The 17,697-nt window shown below is 44.2% G+C and overlaps 1 protein-coding gene across 17 annotated transcripts in view; it reads left to right on the top strand.

Moving 5' to 3' along the window:
• Positions 1-251: 251 nt before the first annotated feature.
• LOC135906099 (NADH-cytochrome b5 reductase-like) overlaps positions 252-17,697 on the top strand; it is an 80,317-nt gene continuing 62,871 nt past the window's right edge. For 8 of the 17 annotated variants that reach the window (XM_065437291.2, XM_065437297.2, XM_065437294.2 and 5 more), the window contains exons 1-2: positions 258-410; positions 517-938. In XM_065437291.2, coding sequence (XP_065293363.2) covers positions 630-938 — 309 coding nt within the window. In that variant the 5' untranslated portion in view covers positions 258-410; positions 517-629. Of the gene's footprint in view, positions 411-516; positions 939-17,697 lie in introns of all 17 variants that reach the window. The other 9 variants (XM_070524910.1, XM_070524908.1, XM_065437299.2 and 6 more) reach the window with 6 other exon arrangements.

Here is a 17,697-nt window from a genome sequence, read left to right as displayed (position 1 = left end):
AGTCGGAATGCTCATCCATCAGGGAGCCAAATGGAAAAGAGTAAATGCAAAATGTCAAGAGCATCTTTGGTTATCAGGTACAATGAGAGGGAAAAAAACTTGACTGGGCGTTACGTATTTGTTGACGGGGAATATAATCCGCCTATTTCATGGCGCGACGGCGCATGCGCCCTGCCCTAGCGGATTAGTTGCGAAACGTTTTGGAAGGGTTGCGCGCGTGGCCGAAAAAAAAGAAGCGCTCGGACGCGCGCTGCTGCAAATACCCATGCCGTGTGCCGCGTTGAAACTCTATTGGTAGCTCGACGTCGGTGCGGTGCCGAAAACGTGCGTAGCGCAAGACCGCAACTCCACTTTAAAAGAGAAAGCGGCCAGGCCATCGTCCGAGTTGTCCGGACTGCACCGTGAGCCAGGTAGTTGCCGCCTTTCATGAATGGCTCTAATATTTAACGAAAAACCTGTGCGTTACACTTGGGCGACACTTAAGTACATCACGTTGCTGACGAAGTCTTTTTGCAGCGTCGGTCCTCACTTGCTGGTGGTGGCTGCGCGTTCCTGACTGCACGTACTCGTAACGGCCCGGTACCACTGGGTCGGTACCACTGGGGCACGCTACCGCGCAGGCACCTGTCATGGCTGTCCCTTTCTTGACGCAGGCCTACCTTGTGTTGGTCTTTCGAAGCCTTCCCGCCTGCCTTGCAAGCATCGAGGGCACAGCATATCGCCGCTTCACAGTTTCTGGCCAATTTTTCAACAGAACAAGGACAGAGGCTGCAACGTGGCCGCTGATTCCCGCCATTACTGATGCTCTCATCTGGCAACCTGGAGCCACCTTGTGCGCGGTCAACGCCGCTGGTCGATTAAACCCGCCTCCGTTCCGCTGCCAGTCGAGGCACGCTACCGCGCAGGCACTTGTCATGACTGTCCCTTTCTTGACGCAGGTTAGTTACTTACCTTATGCTGCTTCATTTCGCCGCACAAACCCATTCTTGCTTGCGGCGTCGTGCCCCCCTGGAAGGCGTCACTTTTGTCGACGTTTGCTGAAACTGGTTTATTTGTATGCAAGTGCTGTTGTCATGGCTTTTACGCTCATTTTGTCTGGGGACGTCGAACTTAATCTCGCTCCTGAAAAATAACACTGCACCCTCCCTTGAATCCATTTCTGATACCTTGTCGCGACTTGAAGCATCGCAAACTATCTTATCGGAGGTAACAATGATCCGGGTTGCCCAAAGCAATATTGAGCACCTCGTCAACAGTCTTTCAAGTCGTGTTGATGCCTTAGAAGAACTTGCTGAAAATAACCGTTACCCCACTTCTGAGTCAGTCTCCTCCCCTAATGCTGAGATTGCGAAACTTACTGCTGAAGTACATGCCTTAGCCGGAAAGTGCGACGACTCAGAAAACCGTCAGCGCCGGTCAAATCTGCTATTTTTTGGAATTCCGGATGAGAATGGGGAGAGCCGGACGCGGTCTGAGTCGCATGTTGTCTCATTTTGTGCTGATAAGCTAGCCATTACGATTAACAGCAGTGATATTGCAAGGGTGCATAGACTAGGACGTTACCAGGTTGGAAAGAACCGTCCAATAATTGCAAAGTTTGCAACATTTAAGGATGAAAGTTCAATTCTTTCTGCAACATCAAAGCTGAAGGATACACCCTTGGCAGTTCGCGCAGATTACTCGGCACGTGTCAGAATAGCCCGCCAAAAACTTTTTGCACATGCGCGCGAGGCTCGGTACACTTCCTTTAAAATTCGTTTTGACAAGCTAGCAATGAACAACAAATGATTCATTTACGACTATCTGAGTGATACCGTTAGAGAACTAAGGTCGTAGCGTTCACCGCAAACTCGCTCGCTGTTATCCTGCCACACTACATGGCCACATTCACACCAGCCTAAAGTCCCAGTATACGACAGTATTTCGTTCCTTCTGGGAAACGTACGAAGCTATCTTCCTAAAAAAGACCTAATAGAAGCCGTTACTGATGACAGTTCTGCCGACATTGCAATATTTGCAGAGTCATGGCTCACTACTGATATAGACACGCAAGAACTTTTTCCAATGACGTGTTCAACGCGTTCAGAATTGACAGGGCTGGTCGCAAGGGGGGTGGTGTTCTCTTGCTGATTAAATCTGATCTGTCTTCCTCCGTAATACCAATCAAACACGAACAAGAAATTCTTTGCGTTAAATTGTCTTTTCGTTTTTGCACAAATATTACTATCGCGTGCTACCGAGCGCCCGACTGCGATAAATATTTTACGAAAGACTTGCACAACTTGCTTTTGCATTTATTTGCTACATTTCCCAAAAGGAACTTCAGCCTCTGCGGTGATTTTAACCTTCCTGACATTAACTGGGATAAAATGACAGTATCTTCTCAGCTATCTAAAGAATTTCTTGATCTTGTTCTAACATTTAACTTCACACAAATGGTGTCTACGCCGACTCGCGCTGCCAATATTCTTGATTTAGTTTTGGTTTCCAACCCCGATGCTGTTCAATCATTAACGCGTATTGATGGCCTAAGTGATCTCAAGATGGTGTTATTTGACCTGACCTTTCAGGTACCAACCAGTCAACTTTCAACAAAATATATCCGCGATTACAACAGACTTCTCAAAAATAAATCAGGAATCAGATCATTTTTTGTGTCTTTTGAGCAGTCCGCTTCCTCGCGAAATGTAGAGCAATTGGCTACTTTATAAACAGAAGATACTGTCTCTTGTCGACAAATATGTGCCACTTGTCCGCATTCGGGGCGATGTCGATAAACCATGGTTCACCAACTCTCTTAGGAAGCTCGTAAACAAAAAGAAGCGCCTTTTTCGGGCAGCTAAACACTCGGACTGCGATTCCAAATGGGAAAAGTATTTCACATGCCTCCGCCAATACAATAATTTGTTAAGGCAATCAAAAATGAATTTTTTTCATTTCGACCTTCTTAGTATCCTTCGTGAAAACCCACAGAAATATTGGAAACTTCTACCCACAAACCACAGTGCTTCTCACAATATAACTTTGTCATATCCTGATGGATCACCTGTCTCTACTGATCCTCGATCCCATGTCATGAATTCTTATTTCTCTTCAGTTTTCACTCAAGAAACCGCCTTAGGTAACAGTACCCTTCCTGACTGCAACTTTTCCTGCATGCCTTCAATTGACGTCACATCAGAGGGCATTTTGGTCCTGATCGATAATATCAAGGTCTCTAGTGCTCCCGGCCTGGATAACATTCCCGCTAAAGTTGTCAGAAGCCCTAAGGTGCTTACTAGTAAAATTCTACAAATCATCTTTACGCAGTCCATAACTACCACTACCATATTCCTAACGACTGGAAGTTAAGCAAGGTTGTCCCGGTTTTCGAAAGTGGCGACAGAAGTGATCCATCGAATTATCGCCCGATATCACTCACCTGTATTGCCTGCAAACTTCTTGAACACATAATCTATTCTCATGTTGCCTCTCATCTGGAAGCTAACTCTTTCCTCTTCTGTAACCAGCATGGCTTCCAACGAGGTCACTCATGTGAAACAACTCTTTGAATGCACTACTCCTCCATTTAAACCTTGATTCTCTCTTCCAAACAGACGTAATTTATCTAGACTTTTCGAAAGCCTTCGACCATGTACCTCACGAACGACTAATGATCAAAGTGGTGTCTCCATCCTTTAATCACGTCCTGAATTCGGTGCTTCCTAATTGGCCGATCACAGTCTACAGTGACTGGACACCGTCCCCCTACAGTCACCGAAGTATATTATAGTACCGCAAGGTTCAGTCCTTGGACCCCTTTTGTTTTTAATTTTCAATAATGGTCTCCCCTCTGGTATTTCGTCATCCATCTGGCTCTTTGTTGATGACTGCCTGCCCTACCGCCGTATAAACTCATACACTGATCAGTTGCTTTTACAGCGTGACCTCACTACAATTGAAAAATGATGCACAGAGTGGCTCATGCAGCTAAACGTCAAAAAATGTGTTTATGCGCATATCGCGGAAACACTCTCTCATGTCATACTCTTACTCTTTGCATTCCCTTCCTATTGAGCTGGTTCAATTATACAGGTGCCTTGGTATCACCTTCACTAGCAAGCTTACAAGGTCAGAACATATCCATAATCTGGTTACTGCCATTAATCTATCCCTGGGATTCATAAGACGGTCACTATCATCATCACCCCCTGTGATCCGTCAACTAGCATACGAAGCATTTATCCGTACTAAACTGGAATTCGCGTCGGCAATATGAAATCCCCATCAAGCGTACCTTGTTGAGCTACTGGAAGCCGTCCAAAATCTCGCAGCCCGGTTTATTACATCCCAGTACGACTATCGGCTAAGTGTTAGAAACATCAAATCATCCCTCCACATCCAATCATTAGCACATCGTCGAAAAATCTCACGCTTATGCCTCTTTCAAAAGCTCTATTACAATTTCCCGCATTTACGCGACACACTTCTTTTACCACCCAACCGTACTTCACGCCGTCTCTCAAGCAACCTCAGTACTCAACGTCTTCACGGCTCTACTAAATCCTTCAACAGCTCTTTCTTGCCGGCAGCTATTGCAGAATGGAATAGTTTACCGGACCGCGTAGTAATCGAACGTAACCCTACCAAGTTTCGAAACATAATAACGAACTTTCTGAGTATTGATGCTTAATGGATTTGACTTATTTTTACTACATCACACATTTTTTAGTGCATTGGTTATTACTTTTTGTGTTTGACACTCATCTGATTACACCTTCTTTACCCCTTATGAATGTTATTGTTTCTTACTTCAGTCATGACTGTTTGTACCTTTCGTTTTCTTATGTATACCCCCCTCCCTTATGTATGCTACCCCAACAGGGGCCTTTAAGGGCCAATAAATTATAATGATGATGATGATGATGATGATGCGACACCAACAAGACGCTCACTCCTATGACTGACCGACTATTGTGCGTCACTGAAACGTTTTTATCATACCAGGTGGATAACGACGCAACCGACGAGCGCGAGTTGTACTGCTACAGGTTTTCTTATCGACGGCACCGGCAGAATCAGCGTGCCGACCATCGTTCGACATCGTTCGAAATGAAAGTTGCTATTTTAGTGAATAACATAATATGTCGCAATCACTCATTGTCGTTTAGTATATTTGCGATTCCTACACGAAATACTAGACACGCCACTAACATAAATTTCAATTTACCAATTACCCGAAACACATACGGTCAAAGACTAATTCAGTATCATGGTACAAAGATATGGAACGCCTTACCAATAGAAGTGAAGAGTGCCAGTAACTTTTTATTTTCCATAAAAAGATTATATTTCTCAAAAATTAGTTAAGAATGTTGCTTTGTGGTGATATTTTTTCTGTAACACTATTCTATTGTTGCACTGATGTATGTTTTCTTTTTTCCCTCTTGTTTCTCATCCTGTACAATTATGTATAATCAATATACATTTGTTCATCACTGTCCTGATCGCCGCAGCACAAACGCATGTATACCACATGGGCCCACACTAGCCTTGGCTATGGGCCCAACAGTTGTTTGCCTATGTTGATGTACAAATTCATGATGAATAAATAATGTCTAAATGTCTAACCCCGCGCGATCGGCCGTCGAACCGGCAACACAATAGCGACAGCGTCTTCGCTTGTATATATAATTATAATCGTGCTCAAAATGAGTCAAGCACGCCTACCAAGTTGAAATGCACAAGCTTTAACCCTCTCAAGCCGTGCCCACGAAGTTTGAGCCAATGTCGATCCTGTTCAGCGAAGGTTAACCTGGCGCCATCGAGTTCGTGCACTCGCAACCGGCGGGCCTGACCTGAAATGTAAGCAGTTAGGTCGAACGAAACTGCTTTTATAGTTCAGTTCTGGCCTTAGCGATTTGAAATCAGCTACACGTCGCACGGCACGTACACAATAAGCGGTAAGCGGCAACACAGCGCTGTGCCAATCTGTACGTCACCGTACCTGGAGGCTGTCGGCTGCATTCGCTACGTATATGGGTGGGCCTGTACGTGTTGCTTTGCCGACACATTTCTCAATTTCAGAGATGCACTGTTTGCCTCTGCGTCAAGCGGCAAACAAGAGACGGTATATTCGGCATACAGCAGCATAAACAACCGCCTCGCTGATTTATACCAACGCCGTGTGAGCGATGGCATCCACGCGTTTTCGCGAGAGAACAACATGGCCTACAAATGAGCACTTACGCGATCACAGTTTTCTCAAGTAATGCTCTATGGCACGCTAAAACTAAGTATGATGGAGTTAAGGAAAAGCGAGAATAAGTTAACAGCCCGTAATATATGTAGCTGGATCACAGTTGCCGTTATTTAAGTGGTTCGGCCGCTCAAATTGACTCGTCTCAGGGTGTAACAACATGGCACATGTGCGCAGATATGCATGTTTTGCTACATTTTGACACTATTTCATATCAGCGATGGACATTTTCCACAATATTTGACGATAACGACCTCCGGCTGTAGATGTCGATGTAAACAAGTGCACCGCTTTAATAAATCCGACGCAGAAGGCTGCGCTCGAAGACTTTTTGAATATGCGAAACATCTAAATAATCTGTAAAAAGAATACAAAAAGTGATGTCCAAGTGCAGAAATCAGTGACAAATTCCAAGGCAGCCGTGCCGCCGAACGGAACTCTGTGTGGCTTTATCGGCCGCACTGTTTGCAGAACAGCGCACTCAGGCCTGCTCACCCAGTATTCATTGAGTGATACACGGCTTCGGGAACGACATGCTGTCCCGAAGAAGCCATTAATGATTCGCGATCCACGAAGCGCACAACCGATGCGCACTCAACGTGGGCGCAGCTACACAAATCAACCGGCGAAAGCCCCGGGACCCCTTCGAAAACGTTTTCAGCGGCGTGCGGCAGAGGGCAGCACAGGAAAATAAAAGAGGCGGATTGCACAAAGAAGAAAGAGGTAGTGGAATGCACAAGCGCTCATATTAAGGGTTTCGGGAATGGTGCTGAAATTGTGCTATTAAGTGACATGAATGCCCACATACAGGATTTAGATGGCTATACCGACAACGGGAAGTCAATGCTAGACCTTGGTGAGCAATATAACCACGTTATCGTGAACACAAGGCCTTAATGTGAAGGGCAGATCACGTGGGAAGTGGGAAACCGGATATCGACCATTGATTACTGTCTGATGACAGAAGGAATTCATGATAAGTTTAGAGAAACGGTCATTGATGAGGAAGTGCATAGCAGCATAGGGAGCGACCATAAACGCATCATTTTGAAAATGGGACATCTAGTTGAGAAAGAGAGCAAGGAGCGAAAGATGGCCAGTCCAAATTTGAACGCTGATCAAATAGAAAATATAGTCACTAAAGTCGAGGAAGAACTTGGCAAATGGCCAAGTAAAGAATAGGAATATAGTGAGCTTCTAAGTGTAATAATGACAGAAATACGAAAAGAGAAGCAACTTGTTCGTTGGAAAGGAAAAAAGAAACCGAAAAGGTGGTGGAACAGGGAGATACGAAAAGCGATCGCCGAACGACAGAAAACATCTCGAGAGCACAGGCAGGCAAAGAAGGCGCAGTTGCCGCAGCATGAAGCAACCAGTAAATGGGAAATATACCGGGAGAAAAAGTCTATGGTTCAAATACTGGTGCAAGCAAAGATAAAAGGTGAAAGTTAACGTTGGTTGTAAGAAATACGTGAGAAAAAGGCCGCACCTAGAATATTTTGGAATCACATGAAATTATTAGGCAGGAAGTCGGCAACAATACAACAACATATCCTAGACGAAGATGAAAACAGACTGGAAGGAGAAGCGGATATAAATTACATCCGAAAATTAACAGCCGAATCCTTCCAAGGCAATGACGAGGTTGTATTTGAAGAAAAAAAGAGCATGAAAGAGACCCAAGTGGAAAAGGAGCTGGTGTTGACAAATTTAAACTGGAAGAAAGCGGAAGAGAAAATTTCTAAGCGCACAGCCACGGCGCTAGACGAGGTTCCCGTTAGCCTGATTAATGAACTAGGAACAAAAAGTACGGAAGCTCTGGTGAAAGCAGTGGAAAAAGCTTTAAAAGATATAGACGAATACCAGACAGGTGGCGGCAAAGTAGAATGAATTTAATTTATAAAGGTAAGGGGGAGAAAGATAGAATTCACTCGTATACATCGTTGACCATTACATAGGTAATAAACAGGCTAGCAATGCAGGCAATCAAATTAAAGCTTCAAGCATGGGCAGAGAATAATGGCATTTTGGGAGAGCTTCAGAATGGCTTCAGAATAGGTAGGCGTTTGGATGATAACTTATTTGTTCTTACTCGTGTATTGAAATATCAAAAGTAGAAAACAGACCGTTAATTGTATGTCACCTTTTTAGGCATTACAGGAGCCTATGACAACGTAGACCGCAACATGTTGTGGGATATTCTGGAAGCGGTAGGCTTATAGGTGACGATTGTCTACAGCTTTTGAGATAGATTTATTTAGAAAATACCGTTTGCGTTGAATGGGAAGGGATGAGGAGCGAGGAGAAAGTTCATATCAACAAGGGTTGAGGCAGGGGGTGCCCTTTATCCCCGCTGCTGTTTATGATGTGCATGGTGAGGATGGAGAGGGTGCTAGAAGGAAGTAATATCGGCTTTAATCTCTCATACAAACAGGCGGGTACAGTAGTGGAGCAGCAGCTTCCAGGTTTATTTTATGCGGACGACATTGTGTTGCTAGCTAACAAGCAAAGTGATTTGCAACGTCTGGCTAATATCTGTGGACAGGAAGGCAACAATTTAGGTTTGAAATTTATTGTTAGAAAATCAGGTGTTATGGTATACAATGAAAAGAGTGAACAGACAGTGGTTATACAGGGCCAGGAAATACCTCGGGTAACAGAATATAAATACCTTGGTATATGGATAAACGAAGGCAATAGATATATGGAAACACAGGAAAAAGCCATAACAGTGAAGGGGAAGAGAAATGCAGCCATAAAGAAGCACAGAGCGCTATGGGGTACAATAGGTACTAGGTGCTCCGAGTTATGTGGAAAGGTGTAATGGTTTTAGGACCTACTTTGGCAAATGCGGTTGTTTGCTTTAGATCAGGGATACAATCAGGACTCGGTGGGAACCAAAGGTCAGTGGGTCGCCTCGCATTGGGCGCTCACAGGAAGACTACAGATGAAGCTGTGCAGGATGATATGGGCTGGACTAGTTCTGAAGTGAGGGAAGCTCGCAGTAAAATTGAGTATGAAGAACGACTGAGGAAATATATGGAAGAAAGTAAATGGGCTGGGAGAGTGTTGAGGTATCTGTGCAGGAAAAACATTCACAGTGGAGGAAAAGAACTAGGAAGCTTACCAGCAAGTATGCGGCCTGTAGGGTGGGCAACACAGCAACAAAGAAGGTCAAGCGGAAAGTCAGAGAGCGGAAAGTCAGAGAGCGGAAAGTCAGAGAGGCTGAAATAATCTCATGGGTGGCGGCAATGGAAAAGAAACCTCCCATGAGTAACTACTTGTGAGGAAAAAAAAACGAAATCAGGAAAGAAACTATTTATGATAACTGAAAGGGAAGCTCATTACTTTTCGAAGCGAGATTGGGATGCCTTAGAACACGCACCTATAAAGCGAGATATAAGAAGGAAGAAGAAGCATGTGCTTGCTGCGGTAAAGCTAGGGAAACTATGGGGCATGTTTTATTAGAATGTGAAGACGTCTACCCAGCGGTCGATTTAGGCACCACTGGCCTCCTTGAAGCCCTTAGTTTCAGCGAGAGCAGTGGAAAAGTGAACATGTCCGCAATAGAGATTAGTAAGAGGCGCTTGGAAGATTGGTGGAAGAAAAGTAGGGAAACGACAAAAAACAGAGACGTACAAAGGAAAGTTCGCAATGGAGGATCAGAAATTAGGTTGTGGGAGTTCAAGTTTTTTTCTTTTTTAGCTTTTTTTTAACTTAGGTAGGCCATTAGGCAGTATAATAGCAAGAGCTTGGTGGCGCAAGCCACCGCCCCGTTCTAAAGGGAATGCTCATAACATCCATCCGTTCGCAGTGGTCGCATCCGATGTGGAAGCGGCATGCTAAAGCGTACTTGTAGGGAGCCTTTGGTGCTTTAGTCTAATTTAATCCGCGGAGCTCTCCGCAAGGGCATCACTTATAGCCCCGGTGTCCCATTGTGGTCGTCTTTTACTTCAACACGCTTTTAAGAGCAATGGCTGTTATGTGGCCACACTTCCCTAATCCTGTTGCTGTCCACCAGTGCTTAGTCGCACTCCCAAAAATTCGCTGCGACATGATTACAAATTCTCATAGTGCTGCGAGGATTCGAACTTACGACCAACAAGCTTCCAGACCAGGATTCTACCTGGGCTGCAAGCAGGATTCTACATACTCTACATACATAACTGTTCCCGGGGAGTGCGATTACGCCATAAGCTGCCGCGATTGACTAACACCCGATCGATATCTGTGTTGCACAAGTTGCGAAAACTGGTCAAGTTGAACTGTGTTCACGATCTGTCCTTAGCGCAACAACTACAACCAGGGGCGTAGCCAGGGGGGGGGGGGGGGCTTATGGGGCTTCAGCACCCCCCCCCTCCCCGAAATTTTTTCGTGCTGTCCATGCACCGCTGACCAAAGCGACCCCCGGCGCCGGAAATCACTCTGGATTTTGTCTAGAATGTCTTTTTGACGCTCGAAAAGACATTTAACCGCGAAGATTGCGAACTCGGGCTGGATTTCGTGGCAACGCCCATACACCGGCAGTCACATAACGCCAAGCAGTCCCATCCGAGCACGAAGTTTCAAGGGCGCTTTGATGGTGAGCGGGCTCGCCGCGGCATCTCACTGAGGCCACGGAATCTGTGGAGCGCATGGATATCAATTGCGGAACCTTATGGGTATAAATCTCATAAGCTCTTGATGTGAAACGTGCATTGACATTTCCAAAGTTGTGCTTTAAATTTTCAATTGCGGAACTTTGTTGATTTAATGTTGTTATAAACATTTGACGACAAAGGTCCATTGACTTTTCTAAAGTCTTACATCGGAACATACAACGGGACAAGCCAATGAGACGATGTGTTGGGGAGGTTCATTTGTGCCGTCATGTCACATAAAAAAAATATCAACACTTTTTTAACCTACGCCAGAACAACCATGTCAAGACACTAAAGCCAGCCAAAGTAACTACGTTCTTATTTATTTTTTCTCCTTTGACTTTTATTCGCCGAGAACACATTGAGCCTCTTCAATTTTTTTTTGTTCTCGCTACCCTACCCGCGGGCTGCCAGAGCGAGCCAGAGCGCATATGTTTTTCTCGTACGGCCCCGACCACCGCGCGGTGCACTTCGGTGGGCGTTCGGTTTGCTCTGGCCGAGCGGATTTTCACCTGACAGAGTTTTGGAAGCTTTCTGGCTAGCAGACGAGAAAAAAAAAAATGGTCGCTCGCCGCCATCACTGTGGGGACTCGAAGGATTACACCGCGTTCCTTGAGCGGAACCTTTCCGGAAAGTCTTGTTTCGCCGGTGTAGGATACTGAGCAATATGCGTATGGTTCTCAGTGGGCCAATCGTCTCATGTTTTCTTCGGTATTAATTCTGTAGCCCCATTAGGTGCCCGATGTAGGCATTCGATTCTGGCCAACATACTTTCCTATGCGTTTTTTTTTTCATTTCGGTGCCTCCGCCTCACAGAAAAAAAATATATTGTTGCGGCGCAGCGAATTGTCGCATGGTGAAAGTTCGATTTTGATACTTCTTTTTCGGAAAGTAATGGGCGACGGGACGCTTCAGTTGCCGGATACGTTTATTATATTATTGCGAAAGCAATTATATGGACACTCCAGGCGCATTCCTGCCATCGCCCTCATGTCTCGTATAAAGTCCAAGGGTGATAACATCGTGACCACGCGCTGCATGCTGTATGTGCGAGTGAACGCGTAGGAGGGGAGGTGGAATGGGTGAGCCGACTATGGTGGCTCAGTCTTGTGTGCGCAAAGGAGAAAAACGGGGAACAAGCGCGCCGCCTTCCGTCGCGCGCAATACATCGGGGGGAGTGGATGGAATGGGGGCGGAATCTAGGATTCTGGGAATCTATAATTGTGCAACATGTTTATTTGCCTTGTTTGACGCATTATATACAGTTACTTCTTCTTACATACATACTCATTGGAGACTTATGCGCATACTTAAATATCTTGTTGCGAGGTTTTGTGTATACATGCAGTGAACTTTGTTTCCAGTGACACTTTTTTGTCCTTTATCAAGCCGTATTTTCGCATTTGCATATCCCATTGTATCTTTGCATTTCTAATGTACGAGGGCGAGTCAAATGAAAGTGAGCCTACCCTAACCGCGCAATAATGGTTCGGTTCATTATCTGCGAGGCATGCGTGTATGTCTCATTTACAAAAGTGACACGCAGGTGTGAAGATAAATGTTCTTTAATGCTCTCATACACTGGGTTGAATATGGTTGCGTCACATAATGGACACTTCAAAAGTTGAACAGCTCGGTGTCGCGAAGTTTTTGACAGCTGAAGGTGTTTCCAAAACAGAAATTAATCGCCATATGACTGCCGTGTACGTTGAACACTGCATTTCATTGACCACTGTGCCATAATGACCACTGTACCACGGTTCACGCCATAATTCATAAGCTTCTCGGTTATCGGCTCTTTGGTGCGCAATGGATCCCCAAGATTTTTATCCATCGCGAGAAGACGGAGAAGTTTCGCGCTGCCTTGACTCATCTGATGGGGTATCACAATGAGCATGACGACTTCTTGTTTGCAACTGTGATCGGGGACGAACCTTGGTGCCACTACTACGAGCCTGAAACACGACGGCAAAGCTTACAGCGGAAACATTCGAATTTACCACGCCCAAAGAACGCAAAGGCCATCATTTCCGCTGGAAAGGTGTTGTTGACTTTTCTTTCGGTCGTCAGGGTCCATTACTGATAGAATTTGCTAAATCTTGAGAGGCTATCAATTGTTTCCGATATTGTGAAACGCCAGAACGGCAGTGTGTCGCAATCAAGAACGAACAACGTGGAAAATTGACGAATGGGGTCATCTTGTTCCACGACAATGCCTGTCCCCACGTCGCTTATGTGGTTAATACAAAACTGGCAAAGTTCAAGTGGGAAACGCTGCACCATCCGCCATACAGCTCAGACCTGTCACCTTGCGACTTCTACATTTTGGGGCAACCGAAAAAACAGCTCAAGGGAACCAGATACAGACTTTTTGAAGCAGCAACCCAAGGAGTTTTATAAGACGGGAATCACGCGACTCGTTAGTCAATGGGACAAATGTCTAAATTCTCATGAAGACTACCTTTAAAAGAAGTACCCCGTTGTTGGCTCACATTTATTTGACTTGCCCTCGTATATCTTGCAGAATTCCTGCTTTTTATACGTGCCCTCTATTGCGACTGATTTCGGTGCAATTACTCACGATACACGACCGGTGACAGCTGCTTCTGCGTAATACATTAAAACAAATTACAGCGTCATTGAGATTTTTCACTGGCCATTGCATATATACAAGAATGTAAGCACGGTTCTTGCATGACAAAGTTTCATTAACATATTTGTCCTCAACTTGTTCAGTTCATTGCCTTTTAATTTTTCATATGAGTGGCATGCACTGCTTTCCTGGTTTCGAACTGATATAGTTCTAAAGTTCGTGTGATATTTTCTTTACTTAAATAGACAAAAATATGGAAGCATTGAAATCAGTTATTTTGGGCAATATTTTTGGCACATACGAGTATATTCTTTTATGAAAAAATGCATATTTTATTGTTCTGACTGTGCGTAGCGTTCAAGAATTCGTTTGCAGCATCTTTGGCAATGACAATGCAGTTATTCATGGATTTGATCCCTTGACAAATTGTTTAAGAGGAAGCTTTAGCTCGGGCCCAATCCGACGCGGCCTATTCAAATACTTGTAAAACGCAGAAACCCTTTTCTTAGATAATCCTGCTAATCGCTTTTATTGAAATTCGTTGCATTTGAGAGAGAAAGTTAAATTCTGGTTCTGTTGGAAACACAACTTCGATTTAGGGCCTGAATGTTGTTTAACATATTTTGAAAAATTCGAAAGTTTGAAAATATAGAAGCACGACGTTTGCAAACTAATAGCTATGCATGAATAATAGACATTGTGGTTCTGTAAACGGCATCTATTATAACAGTCAAAGCGGGCAAGTTTGCTATGTCAATTTGTATCTTACGTGAATTGATTACGTTGTGTACAAGGGTTCTGCACACGCCGTATTTCCACAATAATGTTTTTTGAGATTCATGTGTAACATATCCATTTTGTCCGCTGTAGATGTACGATTAGATGCAATTCACAGTATTGCGATATTATTTTTAATTGTTGAGTCACGGAGTTTTAAACTTGATAGCTTCGTTTTCTGAAAATTTTCGATTTGGCCAATTTTTAATAAATAATTGACCACCTAAATAAAAAATTTGAAAGCAGTAGTCCCTAGAATTAAACTTTTTCTTTTAAATGCAACAACAAAATTTCTGGCTACGCCACTGGCCCCATGTATATATATAATATATATATATATATATATATATATATATATATATATATATATATATATATATATATATATATATATATATATACATGGGGCCAGTGGCGTAGACCCCCCCGAACAAAATTTCTGGCTACGCCACTGACTACAACAACAAGCTTTGTCTCCTGTTTGCCATTCTGGGTTGTAGCGTTGTAACGAAAATGTGAAATTTATCATGTACGCTGACGACACCAGCATATTGATAGGCGGTAACGATATTGATGACCTTGTCAACGACGCTAATTTCACGTTAGCAAAATCAGATGAATGGACACGTAGGAATAGCCTCCTGATAAATGAGAATAAAGCGAAAGCTGTAATATTTCGAGCTAAAAAAACATATCAATCAGCAAACCTATCTCAATAAATGCAACAACTATTGAGATCACTTCCAGTATTAAAACATTAGGTGCCACTTTTTACGAACATATGTCACGGGATGCTCATGTGGATAGCGTGGTAAATAAACTTGCGCAAGTAATAGGTTTAACATACAGAATTCGCCATATACTTCCACCGCAAACTATGATGTTAATCTATAATTCATTGTTTTCCAGCAGAATAAACTACTGCCATCTAACATGGTCTGACACAACACAGGGAAACTTAAACAGGCTTCATAGGTGGCAGAAAGAGTTCCTTAGAATTGTTGAGGGCTTACCCTATCACTCGCACACACAGCATCTTTTGACAAATACAACGTAATCCCAGTTGCCAAATTGTTCGACTACATCTTAGGCAAAGCATTTAAAAATGAAAAAATAAATAATAGCTCCTTTTTACGACGTTTAGCTAACCTAAAGGAAAACACTTCTGCCCGCCTGACACGTAATACAATGCCCTGGAAAGTGAGAACTTATAAAACAACGTATGGTCTAAAGACACTACAGAACAAACTACCTAGGTTACTTAATTGATCAAATACTGAACACATTAAACTTGAAGATATAACATTCAAAGAACTTCGACAGCATTTTAACAAATTCTAGGCAGTTACTTTCTTAAGTTTTCGCTTCTGCGAACCAGTTTTTCTTTGCCCCGTTATCCCTAACAGTGTACATGATGAGGAAATGGTTCCGTTTTCCCTCTTTCAATTTACAATGTGTGTTTTATCTCTGTTGTTTCTTTTTACCATCATTGTGTATGTATTACTGTTATTTCTTGCGCATAAATGAAACTGCATTTATGTTATTTCTTTTGTGACTACTCCGTCGTTGACTGTGATGTTATATTGTATGAGTGAACTTGCAATTCGTATTTCTATCTTGCCTTATTTTTTGTGTACGTTACATTTTACGCTCGGAATGTGTAATTTCAAATGTGACCATGTATTATATATATGATACATGGTATCAGATATCAGATTTTCTGCGAACCGGGGTCCTTAGCGCTACTGCCTCCCTCTCTCTCTATTCCTGCGCTAACATTCTCCCCACCTCCTTCCTCCCTCTATCGTCGTTGCTGTTGTGGGTGAGCACGGAGAAGCGCGTCCTGCACTGCATTTGTGGGGGTCACTCCTATAGCTACGGCGTCCAGAGACATGACATGTTGACACGAGCTTCTCGGGTCGTCGTTCCTTTATGCCACACTCCTGGCATGTACTAACGCGATAGCGCTAAGTACCCCGGTTCGCAGAAAATCTGAGAATTGGCAAATAATAATTCCGAACCACAACTGCGCACGTGGCGCATACCTTGTCTTACATTCTTTGCAAAGTTATTCCTCGGAATTTTGAGAATGACAGCTCACAAGCAAATGTCATGAAACAAAACATCGACAGCGCGCGCCCTTTTGTGGCATGGCCACGTGTCAACCTCGTCTCGACGCGCTAGTGCCGGGCGTCCCGACGTGGCTGCGACGTGCAAGACCACAGCAGCCGAACCGGAAAGTCGAAGAGGCAAAGGAAGCTTCGCTTTACAAGGAACAGACGGTCAAAACTGCTCGTCTCTCCCGTGTTTGTCTAGTTGTATTGCTCAGGACAGACCGTCATTGGATGGAGCTGGGGTACGCGTTTTCTTCGTATTCTAGCCCGTCGCCTACCCAGTCGCGGGTTGGTCGGTCCGGTCCAGGTCGGGTTGGGTCCCAACAATTTCTACCCTTTAAGGGACCCCGAAACGATTTTGACGACTTTGTACAAACGTACTGAGTCGTTACAGTAGGTCCTTCTGATCATTCATTGACGCATCTAAGTGCTCCGCGTAAAGCGTGTAATTTATTATAAGGTTTTAAAAATATACATCGCTACCAATCGCAGCACACTGCTTAGCGGAATTTTCAGCCGCCGATAACTCCATATGACGTAAATCACCCAATTTACGTCATGTGGGCGAGCTATCCAATTGTCTGTCCAGGGTACGTCATCTATAATTTTTCAACCTTTATGGTGAACAAATTATGTTTGTAATTGTTGGAACGTTAGTTAATTTGTTTCTATAAAAAGAAAGTAACAGAAAGAGAATGCACAAGTACAATTTCTCACTACACTTAAGCATTTCCGGCACACAGCAAGCGTCGCCTTCTCGTGTTACAACATGCTCCATTTTGACGAGAGCTCCACGGTCAGAGTCGGTCTCCGTCTTTTCGCGAGCGCTATGATAGGACGTTTTTGCGTTGTGGACTGCAAACGTAGCGATTGGCAATATGTCAAGCTGCGACATTGTGTCCCTCTGCAAGGCAGCAGACGAGCTGAGTGGCTGCAGTGCATCGGACTGTCGCTATCCGAGCGGCCCCAGGATTTGCCCGTTTGCGGCCGTCGCTTTACACCGGAAGATTACTACTAAAACAGCGTTTCGCAAGTCCGATATACGGGTAAACGCGAGCTCAAGGGAACAGGGTCTGGCCGTTTGACCGCGCCGTTTCACGGGATGAGCAGAAGCGCAAAGATAAAAGGTCTGCACGGTGCAGCCACCTAGTGGCACAGAGCTCAACCAAACACAGTAGCAGTAACGAAATGTATTCTTTGCTGCTGGGGCGCTATTCTTGACACGCATGGCGGCTGCACGGCCACCATTATCCGCCATGTTTACGCTTTGATTGGCTGTGGAGAGCTCACGTGCCTTGAAATTTGTGCCGGAAAACGGAAGTTTTGCGAAACGTC

This window comes from Dermacentor albipictus, chromosome 9, assembly GCF_038994185.2.
Source record: "Dermacentor albipictus isolate Rhodes 1998 colony chromosome 9, USDA_Dalb.pri_finalv2, whole genome shotgun sequence".
In the NCBI taxonomy this organism is placed as follows: Eukaryota; Metazoa; Arthropoda; class Arachnida; order Ixodida; family Ixodidae; genus Dermacentor; species Dermacentor albipictus.
Note: the sequence above shows the minus strand (reverse complement) of the source record. Positions and strands in the feature narration are given on the sequence as shown.